At 40.4% G+C, this 17,513-nt stretch overlaps 1 protein-coding gene across 3 annotated transcripts; it reads left to right on the top strand.

The window, feature by feature from the left end:
• The first annotated feature begins 447 nt into the window (after positions 1-447).
• On the top strand, positions 448-15,629 carry LOC308361317 (ankyrin repeat and SOCS box protein 2-like). 3 transcript variants are annotated; one of them, XM_080833615.1, is made up of 11 exons: positions 931-1,191; positions 7,220-7,261; positions 8,203-8,528; positions 8,676-8,789; positions 8,986-9,158; positions 9,361-9,516; positions 9,646-9,891; positions 11,812-11,983; positions 12,199-12,772; positions 12,872-13,025; positions 13,353-15,629. In XM_080833615.1, the coding sequence occupies exons 1-11, from the start codon at positions 1,114-1,116 to the stop codon at positions 13,523-13,525; spliced, it is 2,208 nt and encodes a 735-aa protein (XP_080689741.1). In that variant the 5' UTR covers positions 931-1,113; the 3' UTR covers positions 13,526-15,629. The 3 variants fall into 3 exon arrangements, with proteins under 3 accessions (XP_080689742.1, XP_080689743.1, XP_080689741.1); XM_080833616.1 differs by lacking the exons at positions 931-1,191; positions 7,220-7,261 and adding an exon at positions 448-546; XM_080833617.1 differs by lacking the exons at positions 931-1,191; positions 7,220-7,261 and adding an exon at positions 649-829.
• Positions 15,630-17,513: the final 1,884 nt, after the last annotated feature.

Raw genomic sequence — 17,513 nt, 5'->3', positions numbered from 1 at the left:
CAGTAAGGATGAAATAGAACTCCATGACAGAGTGAAGAGGGAAGGACACCCAGTGCTTTAGTAGGAAGTAATCACCACAGGTGTAGCCCAGTGTAGAAGAAAATGGTTAGTGTTAGGTGCTCTAGAGTGAGCGTCACCCTATAGAGGACTGGCGACCCTGCACGGACGTGACAGAGATGTCTGAAAATGCTTTAACTTTCTAAGATAATTTGCCATTTTCTGCATGTCAGCTGCGCTACAGACAGTAGAATGATTTACCTCTTGATCTCCTGTCACTGCTCAGTAATGTCTCCAGATATTAAAAAAAAGTCTCAACGTTAGTGCCAAGTGTGTAATTTCAGAAGTAAGCCGAATGGTCTCAGCTGCTGAAATAGCAAATCAAAGGTCATATATCTCTGACCCCAGAATCAAGTGGCCTCTTGATATCATTCGTAAAGGCCAGAGTGACAAACATACCCACAGTGGACACGCAGGCTTTGCAAAGAAAATGATCTAAAAAAAACAGCTGCATTTTTAAAAACACAGCAAAGGGGGTACTCTGCTTTGGTGAGTCATCTGTTGAATTGTTCTGCTAAGATGTTTTTCTTTTCCAAATAGGAAATAATATAAGAAATTGATGCAATATTTTCAAAATCCATCAGTAGTAGCTCTGTTTCTGTAGTGCATTTTCACATGACAGTTGATGTGCTTCTTTCTGTAACTTTGCTCAGCAGTGCATTTTGTATGCCCATACATCAGTGAATGGAGTGTGGTTATAAAACATTATATAGAAACATTGGTTATGGTGGCTATCAATACAAGAATCAAAGACTATACCTGATTTCACCTGGTAAGCCTACTGATTATATTGCAGAGTATTTAAGAAGTTTACATAGCTATTTTAGTATTCATCACTATAACAGTGTATCCAACTTGCACTACAATCATTAATTTTAAAAGAAGCGTTTCCAATCTACTCATATATGGGCCATTCTACCGAATTGGTGCAAAGTCAGGTCTGAAATATTAAAAAAAAAAATGATTCCCAAAACTTTGTCTGTATGTATATTGTACCATATCTCAAGTACACATGTCTAGTAAAAGAACCGTCAATTTTTATATTGTATTTTCAGAATGTGTTGGAATGTTTTTCCTCTTCCAAAAATTGACACTACGAAACATCACATTTATATGGAACCTTGTTTCCGCCAGGTAAAAAAAAAATAAAAAATGCAGGTCACAACTCATTATTAGTGTGCTTGCCCGAAGGGAAGCACACTATTGTTCTTCGTTTTTTACTATTTTTTTTATTCTAGTAGTTTTTCTTGCAGCTAACTACTCCTCGCCCGATTGAGATAGAGACGCCGTTCAAACACCAAAACGTCCGGCCCGATCCGGTGCAAGCTGCTATGACTTTTCGTGGCGGTACTCCTTGCCACTCCTTTTTTATTCCTCTTTTTCCATCACCTTTTTTCTCCTTAGACTTGCATGGCAGAACTTTGAGGCATTATGACATCATAATAGGCTCATTAAACTGGCTTGCACCTGTGATTCACTGACAACTCTCACTGACACCTGCGCACGGTTCCTCTTCTCTCTCTGTCCCTCTCCATTCAACTGCATAACTAGGAATATTAAGAGACACCTTCCATACCAGGGCTCTACTCACTCATGCATACTCACTCATGTTTACTCACTCATGCATACTCACTCATGCATACTTACTCATGCATACTCACTCATGTTTACTCACTCGTGCATACTCACTCATGTTTACTCAGTCATGCATACTCACTCATGCATACTCACTCATGCATACTCATTTGTGCATGCTCATCCAGCAGGGAGAGCTGGAGAGCTGACACCTGCCCCAATTCCAAGGCACTTGTTCTCTCGGTCATGGCCGCAACAGAGCAAGCACACTCTCGCAGTTCGTTCACGAAACGCATTCTAGTTTTAACATATCATCTCATTATTTTGAGATAGTATCCTGTATTTTGAGATAGTATCTCATTATTTTGACATATCGTCTCATTATTTTGAGATAGTATCTCGTTATTTCGAGAAAGTATCTCATTATTTTGACACATCATCTCATTACTTTGAGATAGTATCTCATTATTTTGAGATAACTTCTCACAAGGACCAATTATTGAAGATTATTTCAGACGGAGGTATACAAATGCTGAAATGTTGGCTCGATTATCTAAGGAGCACAACATTAATATTAGTAAACAAACTTTAGAAAGAGCACTTCAGTGGTATCAGCTGTAGTGAAGACGCAATAAGGCGGACATCGGAGAAGTAGTCGATTTCATACATCGCCCATTACAGTCCTCTGGCCAACGACATGGTTACAGGTGGATGCAACAGAAGTGTTGGATGGCAGGGATCATCTACGACAGAGAGACCGTTCGTCTCTTGTGGCGTTAAATGGATGGTGGTGGCGTGGATCGCCGTGCACAGCACCGTCTGAGACGTAGAGTCTATGTCAGTCGTGGCCCGAATTATGTGTGGCACATAGATGGATAAGACAAATTGAAGCCGTATGGGATATGCATCAGCAGTTGCATTGATGGGTTCTCGCTAAATATGATCTGGCTAAACACCCACTTAACTAACAGCGACCCACGTCTTATAGCGGGGTATTTCATTCAGTAATGCAGCATGGTCGCCCATTGAAAGTGAGATTGGATCACGGGACGGAGAACACACACATTGCCGCAATGCAAAGTTTTATGCACGGCAGTGAAAACGGCATTTCCCCAGACTGTGTCACACTAGGTCCATGCATGGGGAACCAACGTATTGAACGCTGGTGGTGTACGTTGCGGAGTGAATGTACTCAGTTCTGGATGGACCATTTCGACCAGTTAAAGACTGACGGTCTCTATGATGACAGCTTCATCGACAAGTCATTGGTCAATTTTGCTTCCAGGAGGTGATACAGGTAAGGGGCCTAAAAAGCTGCTGAGAAAGTTTAGGGGCTTCCCAGCTGTAGGCTAATGATCCCCCCACATCAAATTGATTTTCTCATTCTTCCCCCCTTATCTAATAGGAGGAACTTGATGATCTCACAATCCTAGGGCCCCAAGTGGTCGCCCATCCATGCTCCAAGCCAATGGTTCCCAAACGGTTTGCCGTGGGATTTTGTGACAGCCATACAAATTTTGCAATAAAATTTCAGAATAGATGGCTTAACGCCAGTAAGATTTGTAACAAAATATCAGCCTTGGTGGCACATACAGCCTACAAGTTAATGAGCTTGGCGGCGCGTTCGAACAGCTCTCACGCACAGCGGGAGCCGCAACACACAAAGAATGTTGTCCTGTCAAACAACAATAACGGATTGCGGTTAGCTAGTTTTGCTCAAACATCATTAACAAAGACAAAAATGGATCGCTTTGTGAGGAGCAACCCACAGATAGTCAGCGTAGAAGAACCAACTAAAGAGAAGAAAAGAAAGACTGTCAGTAGACAGTATCACGAAAGCTACCGGTCTTATGGGTTCAGCTGGACCAGGGATGTCAACGTCCCCCATCCCGAGTGCGTCATCTGTCGGGAGAAGTTGGCTAATGCTAACATGGTGCCAAGTAAACTGAAGAGGCACTTGGAAACCAAACATCCCTTTCATGTTGAGAGAAACCTGGCCTTCTTTAAACGAGCGAGGGATCTGAACCTAAGGCAGCAAGACCGTTTGTTGGATTGTGTTAAAGTGTCTGATAAGATTCGAAACCCATTCAATCAGGAATCCTCAACAGAAAAGCTAATTTTGAGGGAGAGAGAGGAATGCGCAGAGCTCCGTATGGACCGCACAATGAAACTCAAATTTAGCGTGCTCCCACTGGATGAGTTTTGGTTGGCTTCTGCATCAGAGTACCCAACAATCTCCAGCCACGCGATTAAACACATTTTTTCCCCCACTACCTACCTGTGTGAGTTAGCATTCGCTACTCTAGTTTACATGAAGAGCAACCGGAGGTCAAGCCTCTCCATTGAACAGGACTTGCGAGTGGCTCTCTCTTCAGTACCACCAAGAATTAAAAAAAATATGCGAGCAACGACAGGCACATGTTTGTCACTAGCTTGTAAGTAGGCAAAATAGCAAATATGTAATATCAAATGTTTAAATGCTGATTCAAATATAAATTAGTAGTGATTTGAATTATTTTGTCAGTTAATATTTGATGAGTAATATAGTTTTTTGTCAAATTGTATTTGCCATTAGTTGTTTAAAAAGGCCATAGTAAACGCTTGTTAAGTTGCCCAGTTAAGGCAAATTACCATATCGAAATCACGCTGGTCACATGACTCCACTCAGCACGATGCAATTGTTTTTGGTTTGCTTTACGGCACATTCGGATGGAGTTGCAGCGGGCACTTTTGCACTTTCTTGTACTTGGTTGTCAAATGGTACTACAGAGTTATGAATGTATATTTTCTGTTTGTGCTTTACTACATACACCCACCTCCACGCATTCATTGTGTTGTGCAAGTATTTAATACAAAGAGTTATGATTCAACTGGATATCCAAGTCTCCCTTTTTTTCCCCTTCATTCTAATCGGATGACCCTCAGTGATTTCACCTTTCCCTATAACATTAGTAAATACAAATAAACATTTTCAGAGTGATAACACATGTTATAGAGGCTATTTTGCACGGAAATAAATACAGGTGTGCCTTGAGATTTTGGCTTGCCCTTTGGTGTGCCTTGGGCTAAAAAAGTTTGAAAACCACTCAGTCAATGTGAAGAATAGCTTTGTCTTCTTTCAGAGATCTGTGCAGGAATTGTAGCTGTGTGTACTGGTCATGGTTGTTGAAGAGGAGCTTGCACACTTTGGTTTTCATTTCTCTCCCAAAAACTTCCAAAAAGGTGCTCAGGGCCACCCTTTAGTCCACACAACACATATATTTCAAAATTATGGGATTGAACTACTTACCATTTCATTTTGTCACTACCGAAACTTCACCATATGTTTCGTTAGTGACTGTTTCAGTAGTGACAATTCTAGCTTACTTTGAACATAACTAAAGAATGGTAGCAAACACATGGCTAGTATTCACGTCTTTGAAGAGGTACACACACAAAAACATTATACTTTGCATAAAGCCCAAAAAAGTTTACTAAATTGAAGAGAATATGTGTTCGTTCGGTAGTGACTATAATTAAGGTTACACATCGATTTTCAGACTTTGGAACACATTTATATCAAAACTATGGGATTTAGCTACTTACAATTCAACCATGAGGGACAGGGATGCAGTGTTACTGCCTGGTCAAAATTGCAGGGTTGTGGCTAAAACACAGGCTCAGCCAATGGACTAAAACTCTTGTGTTTCGGTAGTGAAAACTGGGGACATGTTTTTTTGAGTTAGTTTATTTATTTAAAAATTAAACCCACAATAAATCTAAATCTTACAACTTCTGTTTAAACTAAATCATAAAGATATTTGAAATAACACTATTAAAAAAAATCTAAAAATAGTTTTAAGTGTTATCTACAGAAATTGAAATTTAGATGTCAGGGTGGGGGACATCTTGCCTGGATACCAGCCGAACTCCGCCCACAAAATTTTTGGTCTGGGAGATTCGGTCTGGCGCTGAGCTAGTTGGGGAGCGATATCAGAAGGTAGGATTCTGTCGGACCAATCAAATTGTCAGGGCGGGCTTTATACGATGATGGACAGATGACCAACCAACGCTTGAGTTGATTAGATAGATAGATTATAACTCAAACCAAGATGGCGGCGTCTCGGGACCTTAGTGGGACATATTTTATGTGATTTAAGCTATCTACACGACTTTTTTATGTCTACATTGACTTGGTTAGTTGTGTATGTGCAACACGAATGTTGCTGAGGATTGTAGGTCTTAACTGAAGCGCTCTAGACCATTATTGATAGGTTATTGCTAACGCTTAGACAAAAAATCCATTGAAACACAGTAGCTAGCTAGCCTTGCTGCTAATAAGTACGTGAGCAGGCATATCTCACACATATTGACAGCGCATTCATTTTGAAAGAGGAACAGAGAAACGCGATCAAGGCATTTGTCGATCGAAAATACGTTTTTGCCGTCCTTCCTACCGGATCCGGTAAAAGTTTTAATGTATCAGATGGTCATACTATGTTGCTCTGATTAGTTGTAGGTATCAGTGGCGGTCCGTGCATTTCACGACTGGGCCTTCAGCGATGTCCTACACGATGTTAAACTGAGTGAATCCACCTCCTAATACTATCATTATGACGCCATGGCTCTCGAACCATTATATTTATCCAGAAAGGCAGTATAAGTGAGCATTCCATCACCTTAACATAGTCGTGTACAACAGACTTTATTAATATTTCCGGAGCATTTAAAATCAATACACCCGTATTAACAATACATTGAGAGTAGTAAACTCTCAGTTATATGATCGCTTGGATATTACTGTCACAACTTAAAAATAAAAGGCGATTTTCAGGGATTAGTCTACAAAGTTTTATTAAGTCTACCGAAAGTATGAGAGCTTAAACAAGTTTGTCCACTAAACATCGCATTGTCCCACCTGCAAAGCAGTTTCATTATACTTCCCATCCTCACGATATCCAGTTTTTCTTGAAAGTTCCGTCTTGAAAATGGCGTTGTAATTGTATCAAAAACTGGAATTATGAAGTTGGTGTAAACTAGTTTATTTGAGTTGGTTAATGTAATTATATTTAGTCTTACCAATTGAAACAACTAGCATAATAAGCATTGAAACCGATGTACGTCGTTTTCCGTTTTCGCATTAGCCAGCTAAACTGAGCACTGAAGCGCTGCACCGGTCTGCCTCAGTATCCAATCAAAGGACGTTTACGTGTCACGTTCAACGCGAGGAAAGAAATATTCCGGGCCTTCTAGAAGGCCCAGTGTCGCCAACTCGAAATCTGATTGGTTGTCACAACTGTCTGTTTCAGTTCATTCAACTTAAATGAACTGAAACATCCAGTTGTGAAAACCAATCAGATGTACACGGGCCTTCAATGTGAATTCTGAAGGCCTCAGGGAAGAATTCTGTTCTCGGGGAAGGTTTCTCGGAGCGTGGCAACACATGATAGCTGAAATATGATTGGATGAAAGCTCTAACATAAATTAACAACGCTGGAAGCTATGAAATGAAGATAATGGACTATGAGGAATAATTGAATACATATTTATGAAAAGAAAATATTAAAATTAAATGTATTTATTACATTTATTTTCTGATGATGTTTAGGCCAGCAGAGAAGGCCTTGAAGGCCCTGACGGACCACCACTGGTAGGTATCCAATTGAGCGACGAGGAATGTTTTTTTCCTGGTTCGGTTAAACACGACCCATAATTACAGCCCAATGGCTCAGCATCAGACTCATATTATGAGTATGACATCGTCAGGCTAGGGGACAGCTACTTCCCAATAGAAAGTACCCTATAAATGATGATTTTGTATACATTTAACTTATCACTATCTCATTTAATGCCTTGGGTTTAAATAGACCATAACCTTTTCTTAGTAAATATCTATGGCTAAATACTTAATTGTTTTGAAAATAGTTTTTATTGTTGAGGGACCGCACTTTGCACCAATTCGGTAGAATGGCCCATATATAAATATCAGTAAGGGTGTTCAATACTTTTTATGTGTGTCATTTCACATTATTACACATAACTTCATTTTTAAAGTTATTTGTTATGGTTTCTTTGTATGTATGGATTACATGGGTTGTTACCAACATCTGGTGAAATGTCATGTGAATTGCACCTTTGAAAATATACTTACTGAGAAAAATGATGTGTTCAATACTTATTTTACCCGCTGTATATATATTATTATCCAATACATTCACAATTATGCACTAACTTAACAAGTTACGGACAGCTAAGCAACTAGATATAGGGCAACTTAAAAAACGAAACAAATTAAACTTGATTTTATGATAGACCTCCCGCCTCTTCCCTAAATTCACCCACAAGGTAGCGGGAGAGAAAGGATTTCCACCTGGTCTCCTACAAATTTGAAAAATTAGGATGGGTCATATTCTTTCTTGCCTGTCAGATGAAATTGATACATAGGCTCTTGTGTTTCCTGGACATGCATTTTGTCTTTGTCGCCATATTTTGGAAAGTATTAGTGAGGGGAGGGGGCTGAGACAGTGAGTTAAAATGTTTTATGTGATTGCTGAGCTTCGGTGACTGATCACATGTTCATCCTTTACATAGTTCATCATGGCGGCTGCTAGTGTCACCAGGCATACACCCACTAACCAAGCTTTTGAAGACTACAGTGTCTACGGTCACTTATCTGACGAAGAGCTAATTCAGCTGGCCATTGAGCGCAGTTTTACGGATGCCCACGGCCCTTCACAACCGGCTCAACAGTCAGGATATTCACCACCTGCACAAAATCAGTTGGAGCCCTCACAGGACGAAAACAAGACTGCATTTCCTGAGGTCCGAAGACAATATGCAGCGAGCAGACAAGCTGCTATGCCCACTCAGAACGTCCCTGCCCCTGCCAATCCACCCCAACATGTCAATCCCTCCAGGTGACATTTTACAGGTGTACTTGTGTAGAGACATGTAGATTCACCAACAATCTTTTATCTTATTTTCATCACCTACTGTATAAGAAGGGTTTTATAGCAGTACACATGAGCATTTTTGGAACCTCTGCTATTTCTGTCTGTTTACAGTGAAGGCCAAAGCGACGAAAACAAGACCGAACATTCCTTTCCTGGAGACAGGGAGAAGTTACTGGCTCGGAGAAAAAGAAAGGAATCTTTGGAGGTTACAGTGGAACCTGAGGAGTAAGGATCTCTCCATGTAAATTCACTACTAATCCTACGCTTAGAGATTCTAAGATTCTTCTTTAACTCTTAGTAGTTTACCTGGGTAGATGTAGCCCAAAAAAACATATCCACTTGGCATAATGAATTCACTAGTTGGCTAGCCAACACAACAATTCAACTTTATGTTAATGGAAATAACTATTTTTTTTTGCAGTGCTGTATCCCATTTAAATTCAGCTATCTGGAAGAATAATGCCGAAACAGTGAGAGACATTGTACAGAAAGAGCCTGCGGAGAGACTGAGCAAACCAAACACGGAGGGTTGGATACATTTGCATGAGGCTGCATACTATGGTTCTTTGGATTGTTTGAAGGTGCTTATAAAAGGTATGGCTGAAAAATAAGTTACTGAAAAACAACAGTTCTTTTTTCTCAATGAGTGAATGTTGTTTTCATGGTATTCACTGTTCATTTGTTCGCTCCTCAGAATAATGGCTGCAGTCTCTGTTTGCTTTAACTGTTGTGGTACTAGTAATACTACTGCTATTTCTAGTCATTTCCTTTTTTATTTTTCCATCCGTACATATAGCTTTTCCTCAACTTATCAACAAGGGTGACCACAATAACCAAACCCCTCTGATATTGGCTGTTGGTCATAAACACCTCTCATGTGTCCAGTGTCTCCTTGCAGCTGGAGGAGATCCTAACATAGCCAACACATTAGGAGAAACAGCGCTCTTCAAAGGTATCAAAATAAAATACATTGTTCAAGGTGATTAGTCATAAATCAAGTTTAAATATCTATAATGTTTATTTCTGCATATGGTGTCAAAACGAGTGACAATGATGGAACTAAAATTGCTATTGTTTCCAGCTTGTGAGAAGGCAAATGAGGAGATGGTGGAGCTTATTCTGAAATCTGGAGGCAATCCCTCCAGGGGCAATAATAATGGAGTCACACCTTTACAAGAAGCAGTGCAAAATCAAAATGTCAACATGTGTAAGCAACTGGTGGAAGCTGGAGCGAAGATATGGACCAAAAATACTTTTGGCATCGAGGCACTGTTCACAGCTGCCCAGGGAGGATGGACAGAAGTACTGAAGTTCCTTATTAAACAGGGTGAGTTTCATCAAGATTTTGGAGGTTTAAACTAGCATGGAAAGCAAAGGGTTTTGCCAGCAAGGCTGTGGCAAATATTTGACTCTGGCCAGTGGCTTGACACTCTTCATTCTGAGGGTTCATATGCGCCCCTTTGAGCGCTAGAGTTCAGCTGTCAGATTGGCCCAGATTGTCAGATTATAGGAGCTGAAGCTGTGCAGGGTCTTCCATTTCAGTTATCTTAGACTAAATATGTAAGGGATAATGTATAGAACGCAGGTCATTGTCGGGAAAATAAGCCCCGACAGGGCGAACAGCACCCCGACGCGAAAGCGGAGGGGTGTTGGTTCACCCTGAAGGGGCTTATTTTCCCGACAATGACCGGCGTTCTATACATTATCCCGCTTATTATACGGTTACAACTAAAACAAACAAATTACTTAACACCGTGTGTCTTTTTACAATGCATTTGTTACTATACGTAGTGTTTAAAAGGAGAGAAATAGTTCGCCAAAGACGTTGAACTTCAAAGACAGTTGAACATTCTTTAGAACACAGCTGCTCAACCGTCCGCTGAAACTCCATTGATAAGTTATCGTACTACTTGCGGAGTGCTACGAAAGACGTGAATTAGAGGCAAAAAGGCCACTTTCCTTGACAGCGGTCATTAAGTCCATAGCAACGGTCAGTTATCGGAAAATAGTTGACCGCAGAACGTTGGGAAGCCCCATTCAAGTGAATGGAGCATTCTACAGCATTAAGAAGAGCCGTGTAATAAGTAAGGGATAATGTATAGAACGCAGGTCATTGTCGGGAAAATAAGCCCCGACAGGGCGAACAGCACCCCGATGCGAAGCGGAGGGGTGTTGATTCACCGTGAAGGGGCTTATTTTCCCGACAATGACCGGCGTTCTATACATTATCCCGCTTATTATACGGCTAAAACTAAAAAAATTACTTAACACAGTGTGTCTTTTTACAATGTATTTGTTTTTGTTACTATACGTAGTGTTAAAAAGCAGAGAAATAGTTCGCCAAAGACGTTGAACTTCAAAGACAGTTGAACATTCTTTAGAACACAGCTGCTCAACCGTCCGCTGAAACTCCCTTGATAAGTTACCGTACTACTTGCGGAGTGCTACGAAAGATGTGAATCAGAGGCAAAAAGGCCACTTTCCTTGACAGCGGTTATTAACTGCATAGCAACGGTCAGTTATCGGAAAATAGTTGACCGCAGAACGTTGGGAAGCCCCATTCAAGTGAATGGAGCATTCTACAGCATTAAGAAGAGCCGTGTAATAAGTTAAGTTTCTGAATTGATTTGAATCTTTGACTTCACACATATATCATTTTAGACCCATATACTATACTTGTATTTATTTACAAGTCTTATCTTAAAGTAACATTATGCAACAATTATACTTTAGGGTTAGGATAAGCAGTTTTACCTTAAAATTAAAACAGCTTGAAAAAAATTGGGGCGCTACAATGACTTTTAATTTGGAGAATCGCCTCCGTGCCATTGCCATACCAGGGTCCATAGGCATATAACCGCTAAATGTAAGATTGCCTAACGCCGCCCGGCTTTCTACTGTCTGCCGAACTAGTAACTAGTATCTTGCTTTGTCTTGTGTTGCACTTGCTTGATGTTTGACTGTGTTAGGGCAGTTGTTGAGTAACTAGTTTGTCATAATGTCAAAGACAGCCCATTTCAAGAGATTTCGTTAGTTTTAGCCGCTAGCATATCGTTAGCGAATAGCAATTGATCCGGAATGCTTCTTTAAGTTTACTGCTGCATTTATTCTTCAGACCATGTCCTGGCTCCATGACCACAGTGACCTATTAAATTATGTCATGATCCAAATATTGTCTTTATTCTTTTTCATACTTATTGTTAAGGTTCATGAAGTACCTCTTATATACATATCTTTATTTACACAGGAGGAAATATTAACACTCAAGCTAAGGATGGAGCAACAGCTCTGTATGAAGCATCCAAGAATGGTCATGAAGAGGTGGTGAAGCTGCTTCTGTCTCTGAGAGCAGATGTGAACACAACAACTAAAGCAGGACTAACCCCTCTTCATGTTGCATCAAAGAATGGACATGTGGGGTGAGTGGTGGTGTTAATGTGTGATTACAGAGTGTAAGAAGGGCTTTTGTTTTATATAAGTATCAGTCAAACTGAATGTAAGGTAAAACCCAAATTATATTCTCATAATATGGGGTGCCAACTGAGGTCATGTTTGTGTATGTCAATGAAAAAATGAAGCCCAGGTCTTTGTACAACTGAATTTTAAGGTCAACTTCTTTTCACCCTCTGGGCAGAGTTGTGTTGTTACTGCTTCCACGCACCGACAAAGACGTTGTGAGACACAGTGGTATAAGTCCACTTCACCTTGCAGCAGAGTCTAAAAGAGATACCATCCTGGAGATCCTCATCGAGGCAGGCTTTGACGTCAATACCCAGCTGTCGCCCAACCACTCCGAGATGTATGAGGACCGCCGCAGCACCGCACTCTACTTCCTGGTACGCAGCGGCAACATAGACGCAGCCTCCATGCTTCTGGCGGCTGGTGCTGACCCCAATCTGGATACCTTCAACCCTCTTCTGATAGCTGTGAGGAAGGGAGATATCGAGATGGTCTCTTTGCTGTTAGAGTATGGTGCCAATGTGAATGCCAGCATGCCAACACACCTAACCAACTTCCCAGGTGCTCTCCTATTCTGTAGGAGGCACAGACTCATGTTCAAGCTCTTACTGGACAATGGATGTGATGCCAACGCCTGTTTCTCTTGTGTTTATGGACAAGGCACACATCCTCCAATCAGGATTAGGCGTACAAATAGGGAGGATCTGTACCTACAAGGATTTGCAGCTCCTCATTCAACAACTGCACAGGTTAGGGAGACTTTAATCTTTGAGTTAATTTATAACCTCTGGTATTGTTTTCTGATGTTGAGGCTTTGAACTGCGTTTTCCTCTTAATATTTCCTTCAGTTCTGTGAGGTGATGGCAGATCCTTCTCACTCTCCATGGGTAGGAACTATAATTGATCTCCTCCTAGATTACGTGGGTCATGTGAAATTGTGTTCAAGACTCATTCAACTTCTGAACAGCAACAAGGATTGGGAATACCTCAAGTATAAATCAAGTACGTTTTTTTTTTCCCCTTGTTGTCTTACTTTACTTTATGTTCAAAGCGATAAATACTGTTCATGGCTTGCCACCTTTTGGCAGTACTGTTATTTTTTTTACCAGGTGTTTGTAATTTTCTACTCAGGATGACGACACAGGCTATAAACTCATAACAAAAGGTTACTATGCTGTAAGAGCTGCGTCACACTTAATTTGTTACCTGTAATGGGCTGTTTAGGCTTCTCATTCTCCACACTTTGGGATCACTGTTTTAAGGAGAGTTCTCAAAAAGTTCTCAATTTGTCAGAATTCAATGACCTTGAAATGTCCTTGAAAATTTCAGAGCCACCCTTCTCCCTGATTCATCTGTGCCGGGTGAAGATCCGCCAGCTAGTGGGACACCAGAGACTGAGGCGAATGGACAGCCTTTCTCTGCCTGGACGGCTCATCAAGTACCTGTTCTATGACAATGGAGAGTCTGAGGATTTCTTGCAAAGTAGACTTGAAGTTGACTAAGCGCGCACAGGTTTAATTTCCGTTGCTGAGAAATGCAGCAGCTCTTTTAGGATTGACTGTGTCAGTCAACATACTGAGTTAAAACAAGCTTAATTTCATAAAGCTACTTTGATGAATCATATATCTGTCTTAAAGGGTAGTCACGCTGTGCAATCGTTTTCCATTTACTTCCATTCAACGTATGCATGGGCAAATGCAGATTTACATGCTTCTGTCATTATATAAAGGTACAGTATGCAACAATAGCTATTCGCTAAAGGTATGCTAGCAGCTAAAACTAACGAAATCTCTTGAAATGTGCTGACTTTGACATTATGACACACTAGTTACTCAACGACTGTCCTTACACAGTCAACAACATCAAGCAAGTGCAACACAAGACTAAGCAAGACGGCAAATAAGCTACTTACTAGATTGGCACAAGGTAAGCAAGTCAGTGCGGCGGGCTGCGGCAGGTAAAACTACATAACGCAGTTATATGCCTATCGACCCTGCTATGCCAATGGCAACGACGCGATTCTCCATATTAAATGTCATTGTAGCGCCCCAATTTTTTTTAAGCTGTTATTTTAAGGTTAAACTGCTTATCCTAACCCTAATCCTGAAGCATAATTGTTGCATACTGTGCCTTTAAATGCGAATTTGCACTTTAAAAAATCCTCTACAGAAAGTCTTTTATTGTTACACTTATCCTAAATGATGTCACGAATGAGATGTGTGATCAGGGACTTAGTACTCATTATGGCATGGTGTCGATTGATTTATCAGACAGGCCTCTCTGTGGAATGTTAATCAAAACAATTATTATTCCATCGGTGTCTGTTATGTTTGTTTTTTTGGGAGAAGCGCTAGAGGACAAAACAATGACAACGAAATTTGTAGAAAGAAAGTTTAAAGAAAGTAACTTTTTCTTATTAACACTTTGAAAATTGCTGAGTTAATTTGGTTGAAGACAAGTGAAAAAGCAAGATGTGTGAATTTCTCCCCTTTGATTTAATTGTGAATTTCTCCTGTTCAAATTAATTGCCAATTGTATGTATGTGTATGAGATAGCTTGCTGTTTTGCACAACTGTCGGTTGCATTCCTTTTTAGATGTTCAAGCTGGTAAAGCTTTGGGATAATACCACCAAGGCCATGTCACCGGGGTAAATACACAGAATGTCAGCAGCTAATAGACCTGTGGCTTGTGATGTAACACAATTGCTGTTTGACAAACTGCAGGTAAAGCAATTTGTCATTTTAAAATGTTCTGATCAAATAATACATTTCTTAAATTCACAGCTTTGAATGAAATATCAAAGGTTAATTACTGTTCCCATGGCAACTGCAATGCCAAAGGACATACATGACATTTTAGAAATGCATGTGACCTAGAGCACTATATGCACTGTAGTCTTACTCATTAGCCTTCACGTTATTCAACTTTAGCTCACCATTAAAGTACTCACTATTGCAAGTCTATTCACGCTGAAATTGGTCTAGCAAAGAATGCCGATTTTATAACTTGCAGCCCAATCACTTAGTATGTGCCGTTTCATAAAATATACAGTACAAACTCCTACATATAATTGTAGCTGATCATCGATTCATAAGCAATGACTGGGGTGAAAAGCATAGAATGGCAGGTGATTTTACAATCCAATCAGATATTATGCACCATTTCCTAGTATACAGTAAAACTCCTACACATAATTGTAGCATATTAAAAGTATGAAATGCTCCATTAGGTTTGACGTTCTATAGCCTAGAAGTGTTGGAGGACACCAGTTTGGATTGAAAATATCCAAACCAAATAATTTTGCTGACTGGGATGAAAAACATTGGCTTGGAGCACTTTTGACACTTGTGAATATGTACACTCCGTCCTGTGTAGCAGCTGACTGGTGGACTAATGTGTCACATATGTGACAGTAGTTATGCCAGATCAGATCCTCACTCTGTTCTGCAGTATATAACATGGGATGTGTCTGTGAGTGGGGGAACCAGCTGGGAGAAGGAAATACTGAAATGTCTCAACTGTCCCTGACCTTTGACACTTGGTATGCAATAAGTTACACAATATGTGTTTTTATTAAAACTGCTGAGTGGAGTGATTGTGATTCATTGTGTTGTTTGTTTTGATTTTCTCTTAATCAAGGATTTAAGTCATTTACAGTAATGTTGAGTGCACATGTTAATGCCAGACTCAAGTCATTCAGATATTTGAGTCAAAGTGTGGAAAATTGATCGTAAAACTATTGGCAGAATACATTTCCCAAGACAACGAGCTTGGAGATCTATGTGCTATGTTATCTTACTATTTAGGTACAGGGGACGGGGGCGTGGCAGCAACGGTTAGTGAGAGTTTAAAATTATATTGTCAAAATTTGCGATCAGATGACGGGGGTGTCAGCGGCGGTTATTGAGAGTTTAAAATAATATTGGCAAAATTTGCGATCAGATGACGGGGGGGTGGCAGCGGCGGTTCCTGAGAGTTTAAAATGATATTGGCAAATTTGCGATCTGATGACGGGGGCGTGGCAGCGGCGGTTAGTGAGAGTTTAAAATGATATTGGCAAAATTTGCGATCAGATGACGGGGTGTGGCAGCGGCTGTGACAAAAAAATATACATGTATGTGTTGCCCCTTTTTTCCAGGGCAGAGCAACAGCCCTTCAAAATTCCTGTGCACGTCCCTGCCTATGATAATTACTTGCAGCTAATGGCTTATGTGTCCTTTCCTAGCTACTAGTTACCTCCGCCAAGGAGGCTATGTTTTCGCCCCTGTATGTTTGTTTGTCTGTCAGCAGGATTACGCAGAAACGAATGGACCGATTTCCATCAAACTTTGTGGGGAGATTGGTTAATATAATGGCAATAATTGATTAGATTTTCAGATGTCAAGGTCAAAGGTCAAGGTCACACAAAAAATCGCGAAATCTTCAAAAATCCCTATCTCATAGCATTGGGCGATTTTCAAAAATGCGGATTAATAACGGATGACAATATCTGTCGACTGGCCAAGATTGATCCAGATCTGAATAAAGTTGGGGGAGGTTTGCATTCTCTGAATGCTCCCATTCTTGTTACGATTGTCTTCGTTTCTAACCTAGATCAGACAGTGTATGTGCAATGCTACTGCCAGTAGGCTTTCATGTATTTGTATTGACTGTGTGTATGAAAAATTGGAAATTGCTACAGTCCTATGACGTATTAATATATAGAAGTTAACCCTTTCGTGCATGGTGTCCACATGCGTGGACAGTTCATTAAACTTCATTTTGTTTCGCATTATCATAGTAATATTCGCCAAACCACATAGGGGCAGTGACAGTAGACTCAGAGCAATATAATAACAATATGTAAATCAATCCAAAAAAAATCTAGACCATTTTTTTCATAATTCATGCATGAAAGGGTTAATAAAAGCATGTTTACTGATCACACAAGGTCTGTCATTGCTGCCTTCTGAACATGTGCAGGTTTTCAATTGGAAGAGGTGGACTATGATGACCCCGCTGGTATGTTCACGTGCTACTATCTAGAGCAGGGGTGGGCAATTAATTTCCCCAAGGGGACACATGAGATAGTGGGACTGTTGTGGAGGGCCAGACCAATAGGCTGAACTCAATTCAGCATGAAATATGAGCATGTTTTTGCAGTATTAAAGGTGTGCCCAGATGACCAATACATATGGCACACACAAGAGCAAGCTTGCAATGCAATAGTTTAAGTATACAAATTAATAGTAATATAAATTTTTATCGTTTAACGTTTGATTCCTAATTTACCATTGAACTTCACGGGCCGGTCAGGAACAGCCAAGGGGCCATACTTTGCCCAGGTCTGATCTAGAGTGTCAACATGCAAGTCGTCATGGTTTGAAATGTCTGAAAATGCTTTGACATACTAAGATAATTTGCCATTTGCTGCGCTACAGTCACAAGACTGATTTAACTCTAGATCTCCTGTCACTGCTCAGTAAAGTTTACAGATATAAAAATCTACA

Source organism: Sprattus sprattus, assembly GCF_963457725.1.
Source record: "Sprattus sprattus genome assembly, chromosome: 2".
NCBI classification, from domain to species: domain Eukaryota; kingdom Metazoa; phylum Chordata; class Actinopteri; order Clupeiformes; family Clupeidae; genus Sprattus; species Sprattus sprattus.
Note: the sequence above shows the minus strand (reverse complement) of the source record. Positions and strands in the feature narration are given on the sequence as shown.

Bases quoted from the DNA above. Each gene is read 5' to 3' on its own strand.
- LOC308361317 (XM_080833615.1), top strand. From the start codon at position 1,114: ATGTGTTGGAATGTTTTTCCTCTTCCAAAAATTGACACTACGAAACAT. The intron at 9,517-9,645 runs GTATCAAAATAA...TATTGTTTCCAG, and splicing joins AGAAACAGCGCTCTTCAAAG to CTTGTGAGAAGGCAAATGAG. The intron at 9,892-11,811 runs GTGAGTTTCATC...TTATTTACACAG, and splicing joins GAAGTTCCTTATTAAACAGG to GAGGAAATATTAACACTCAA.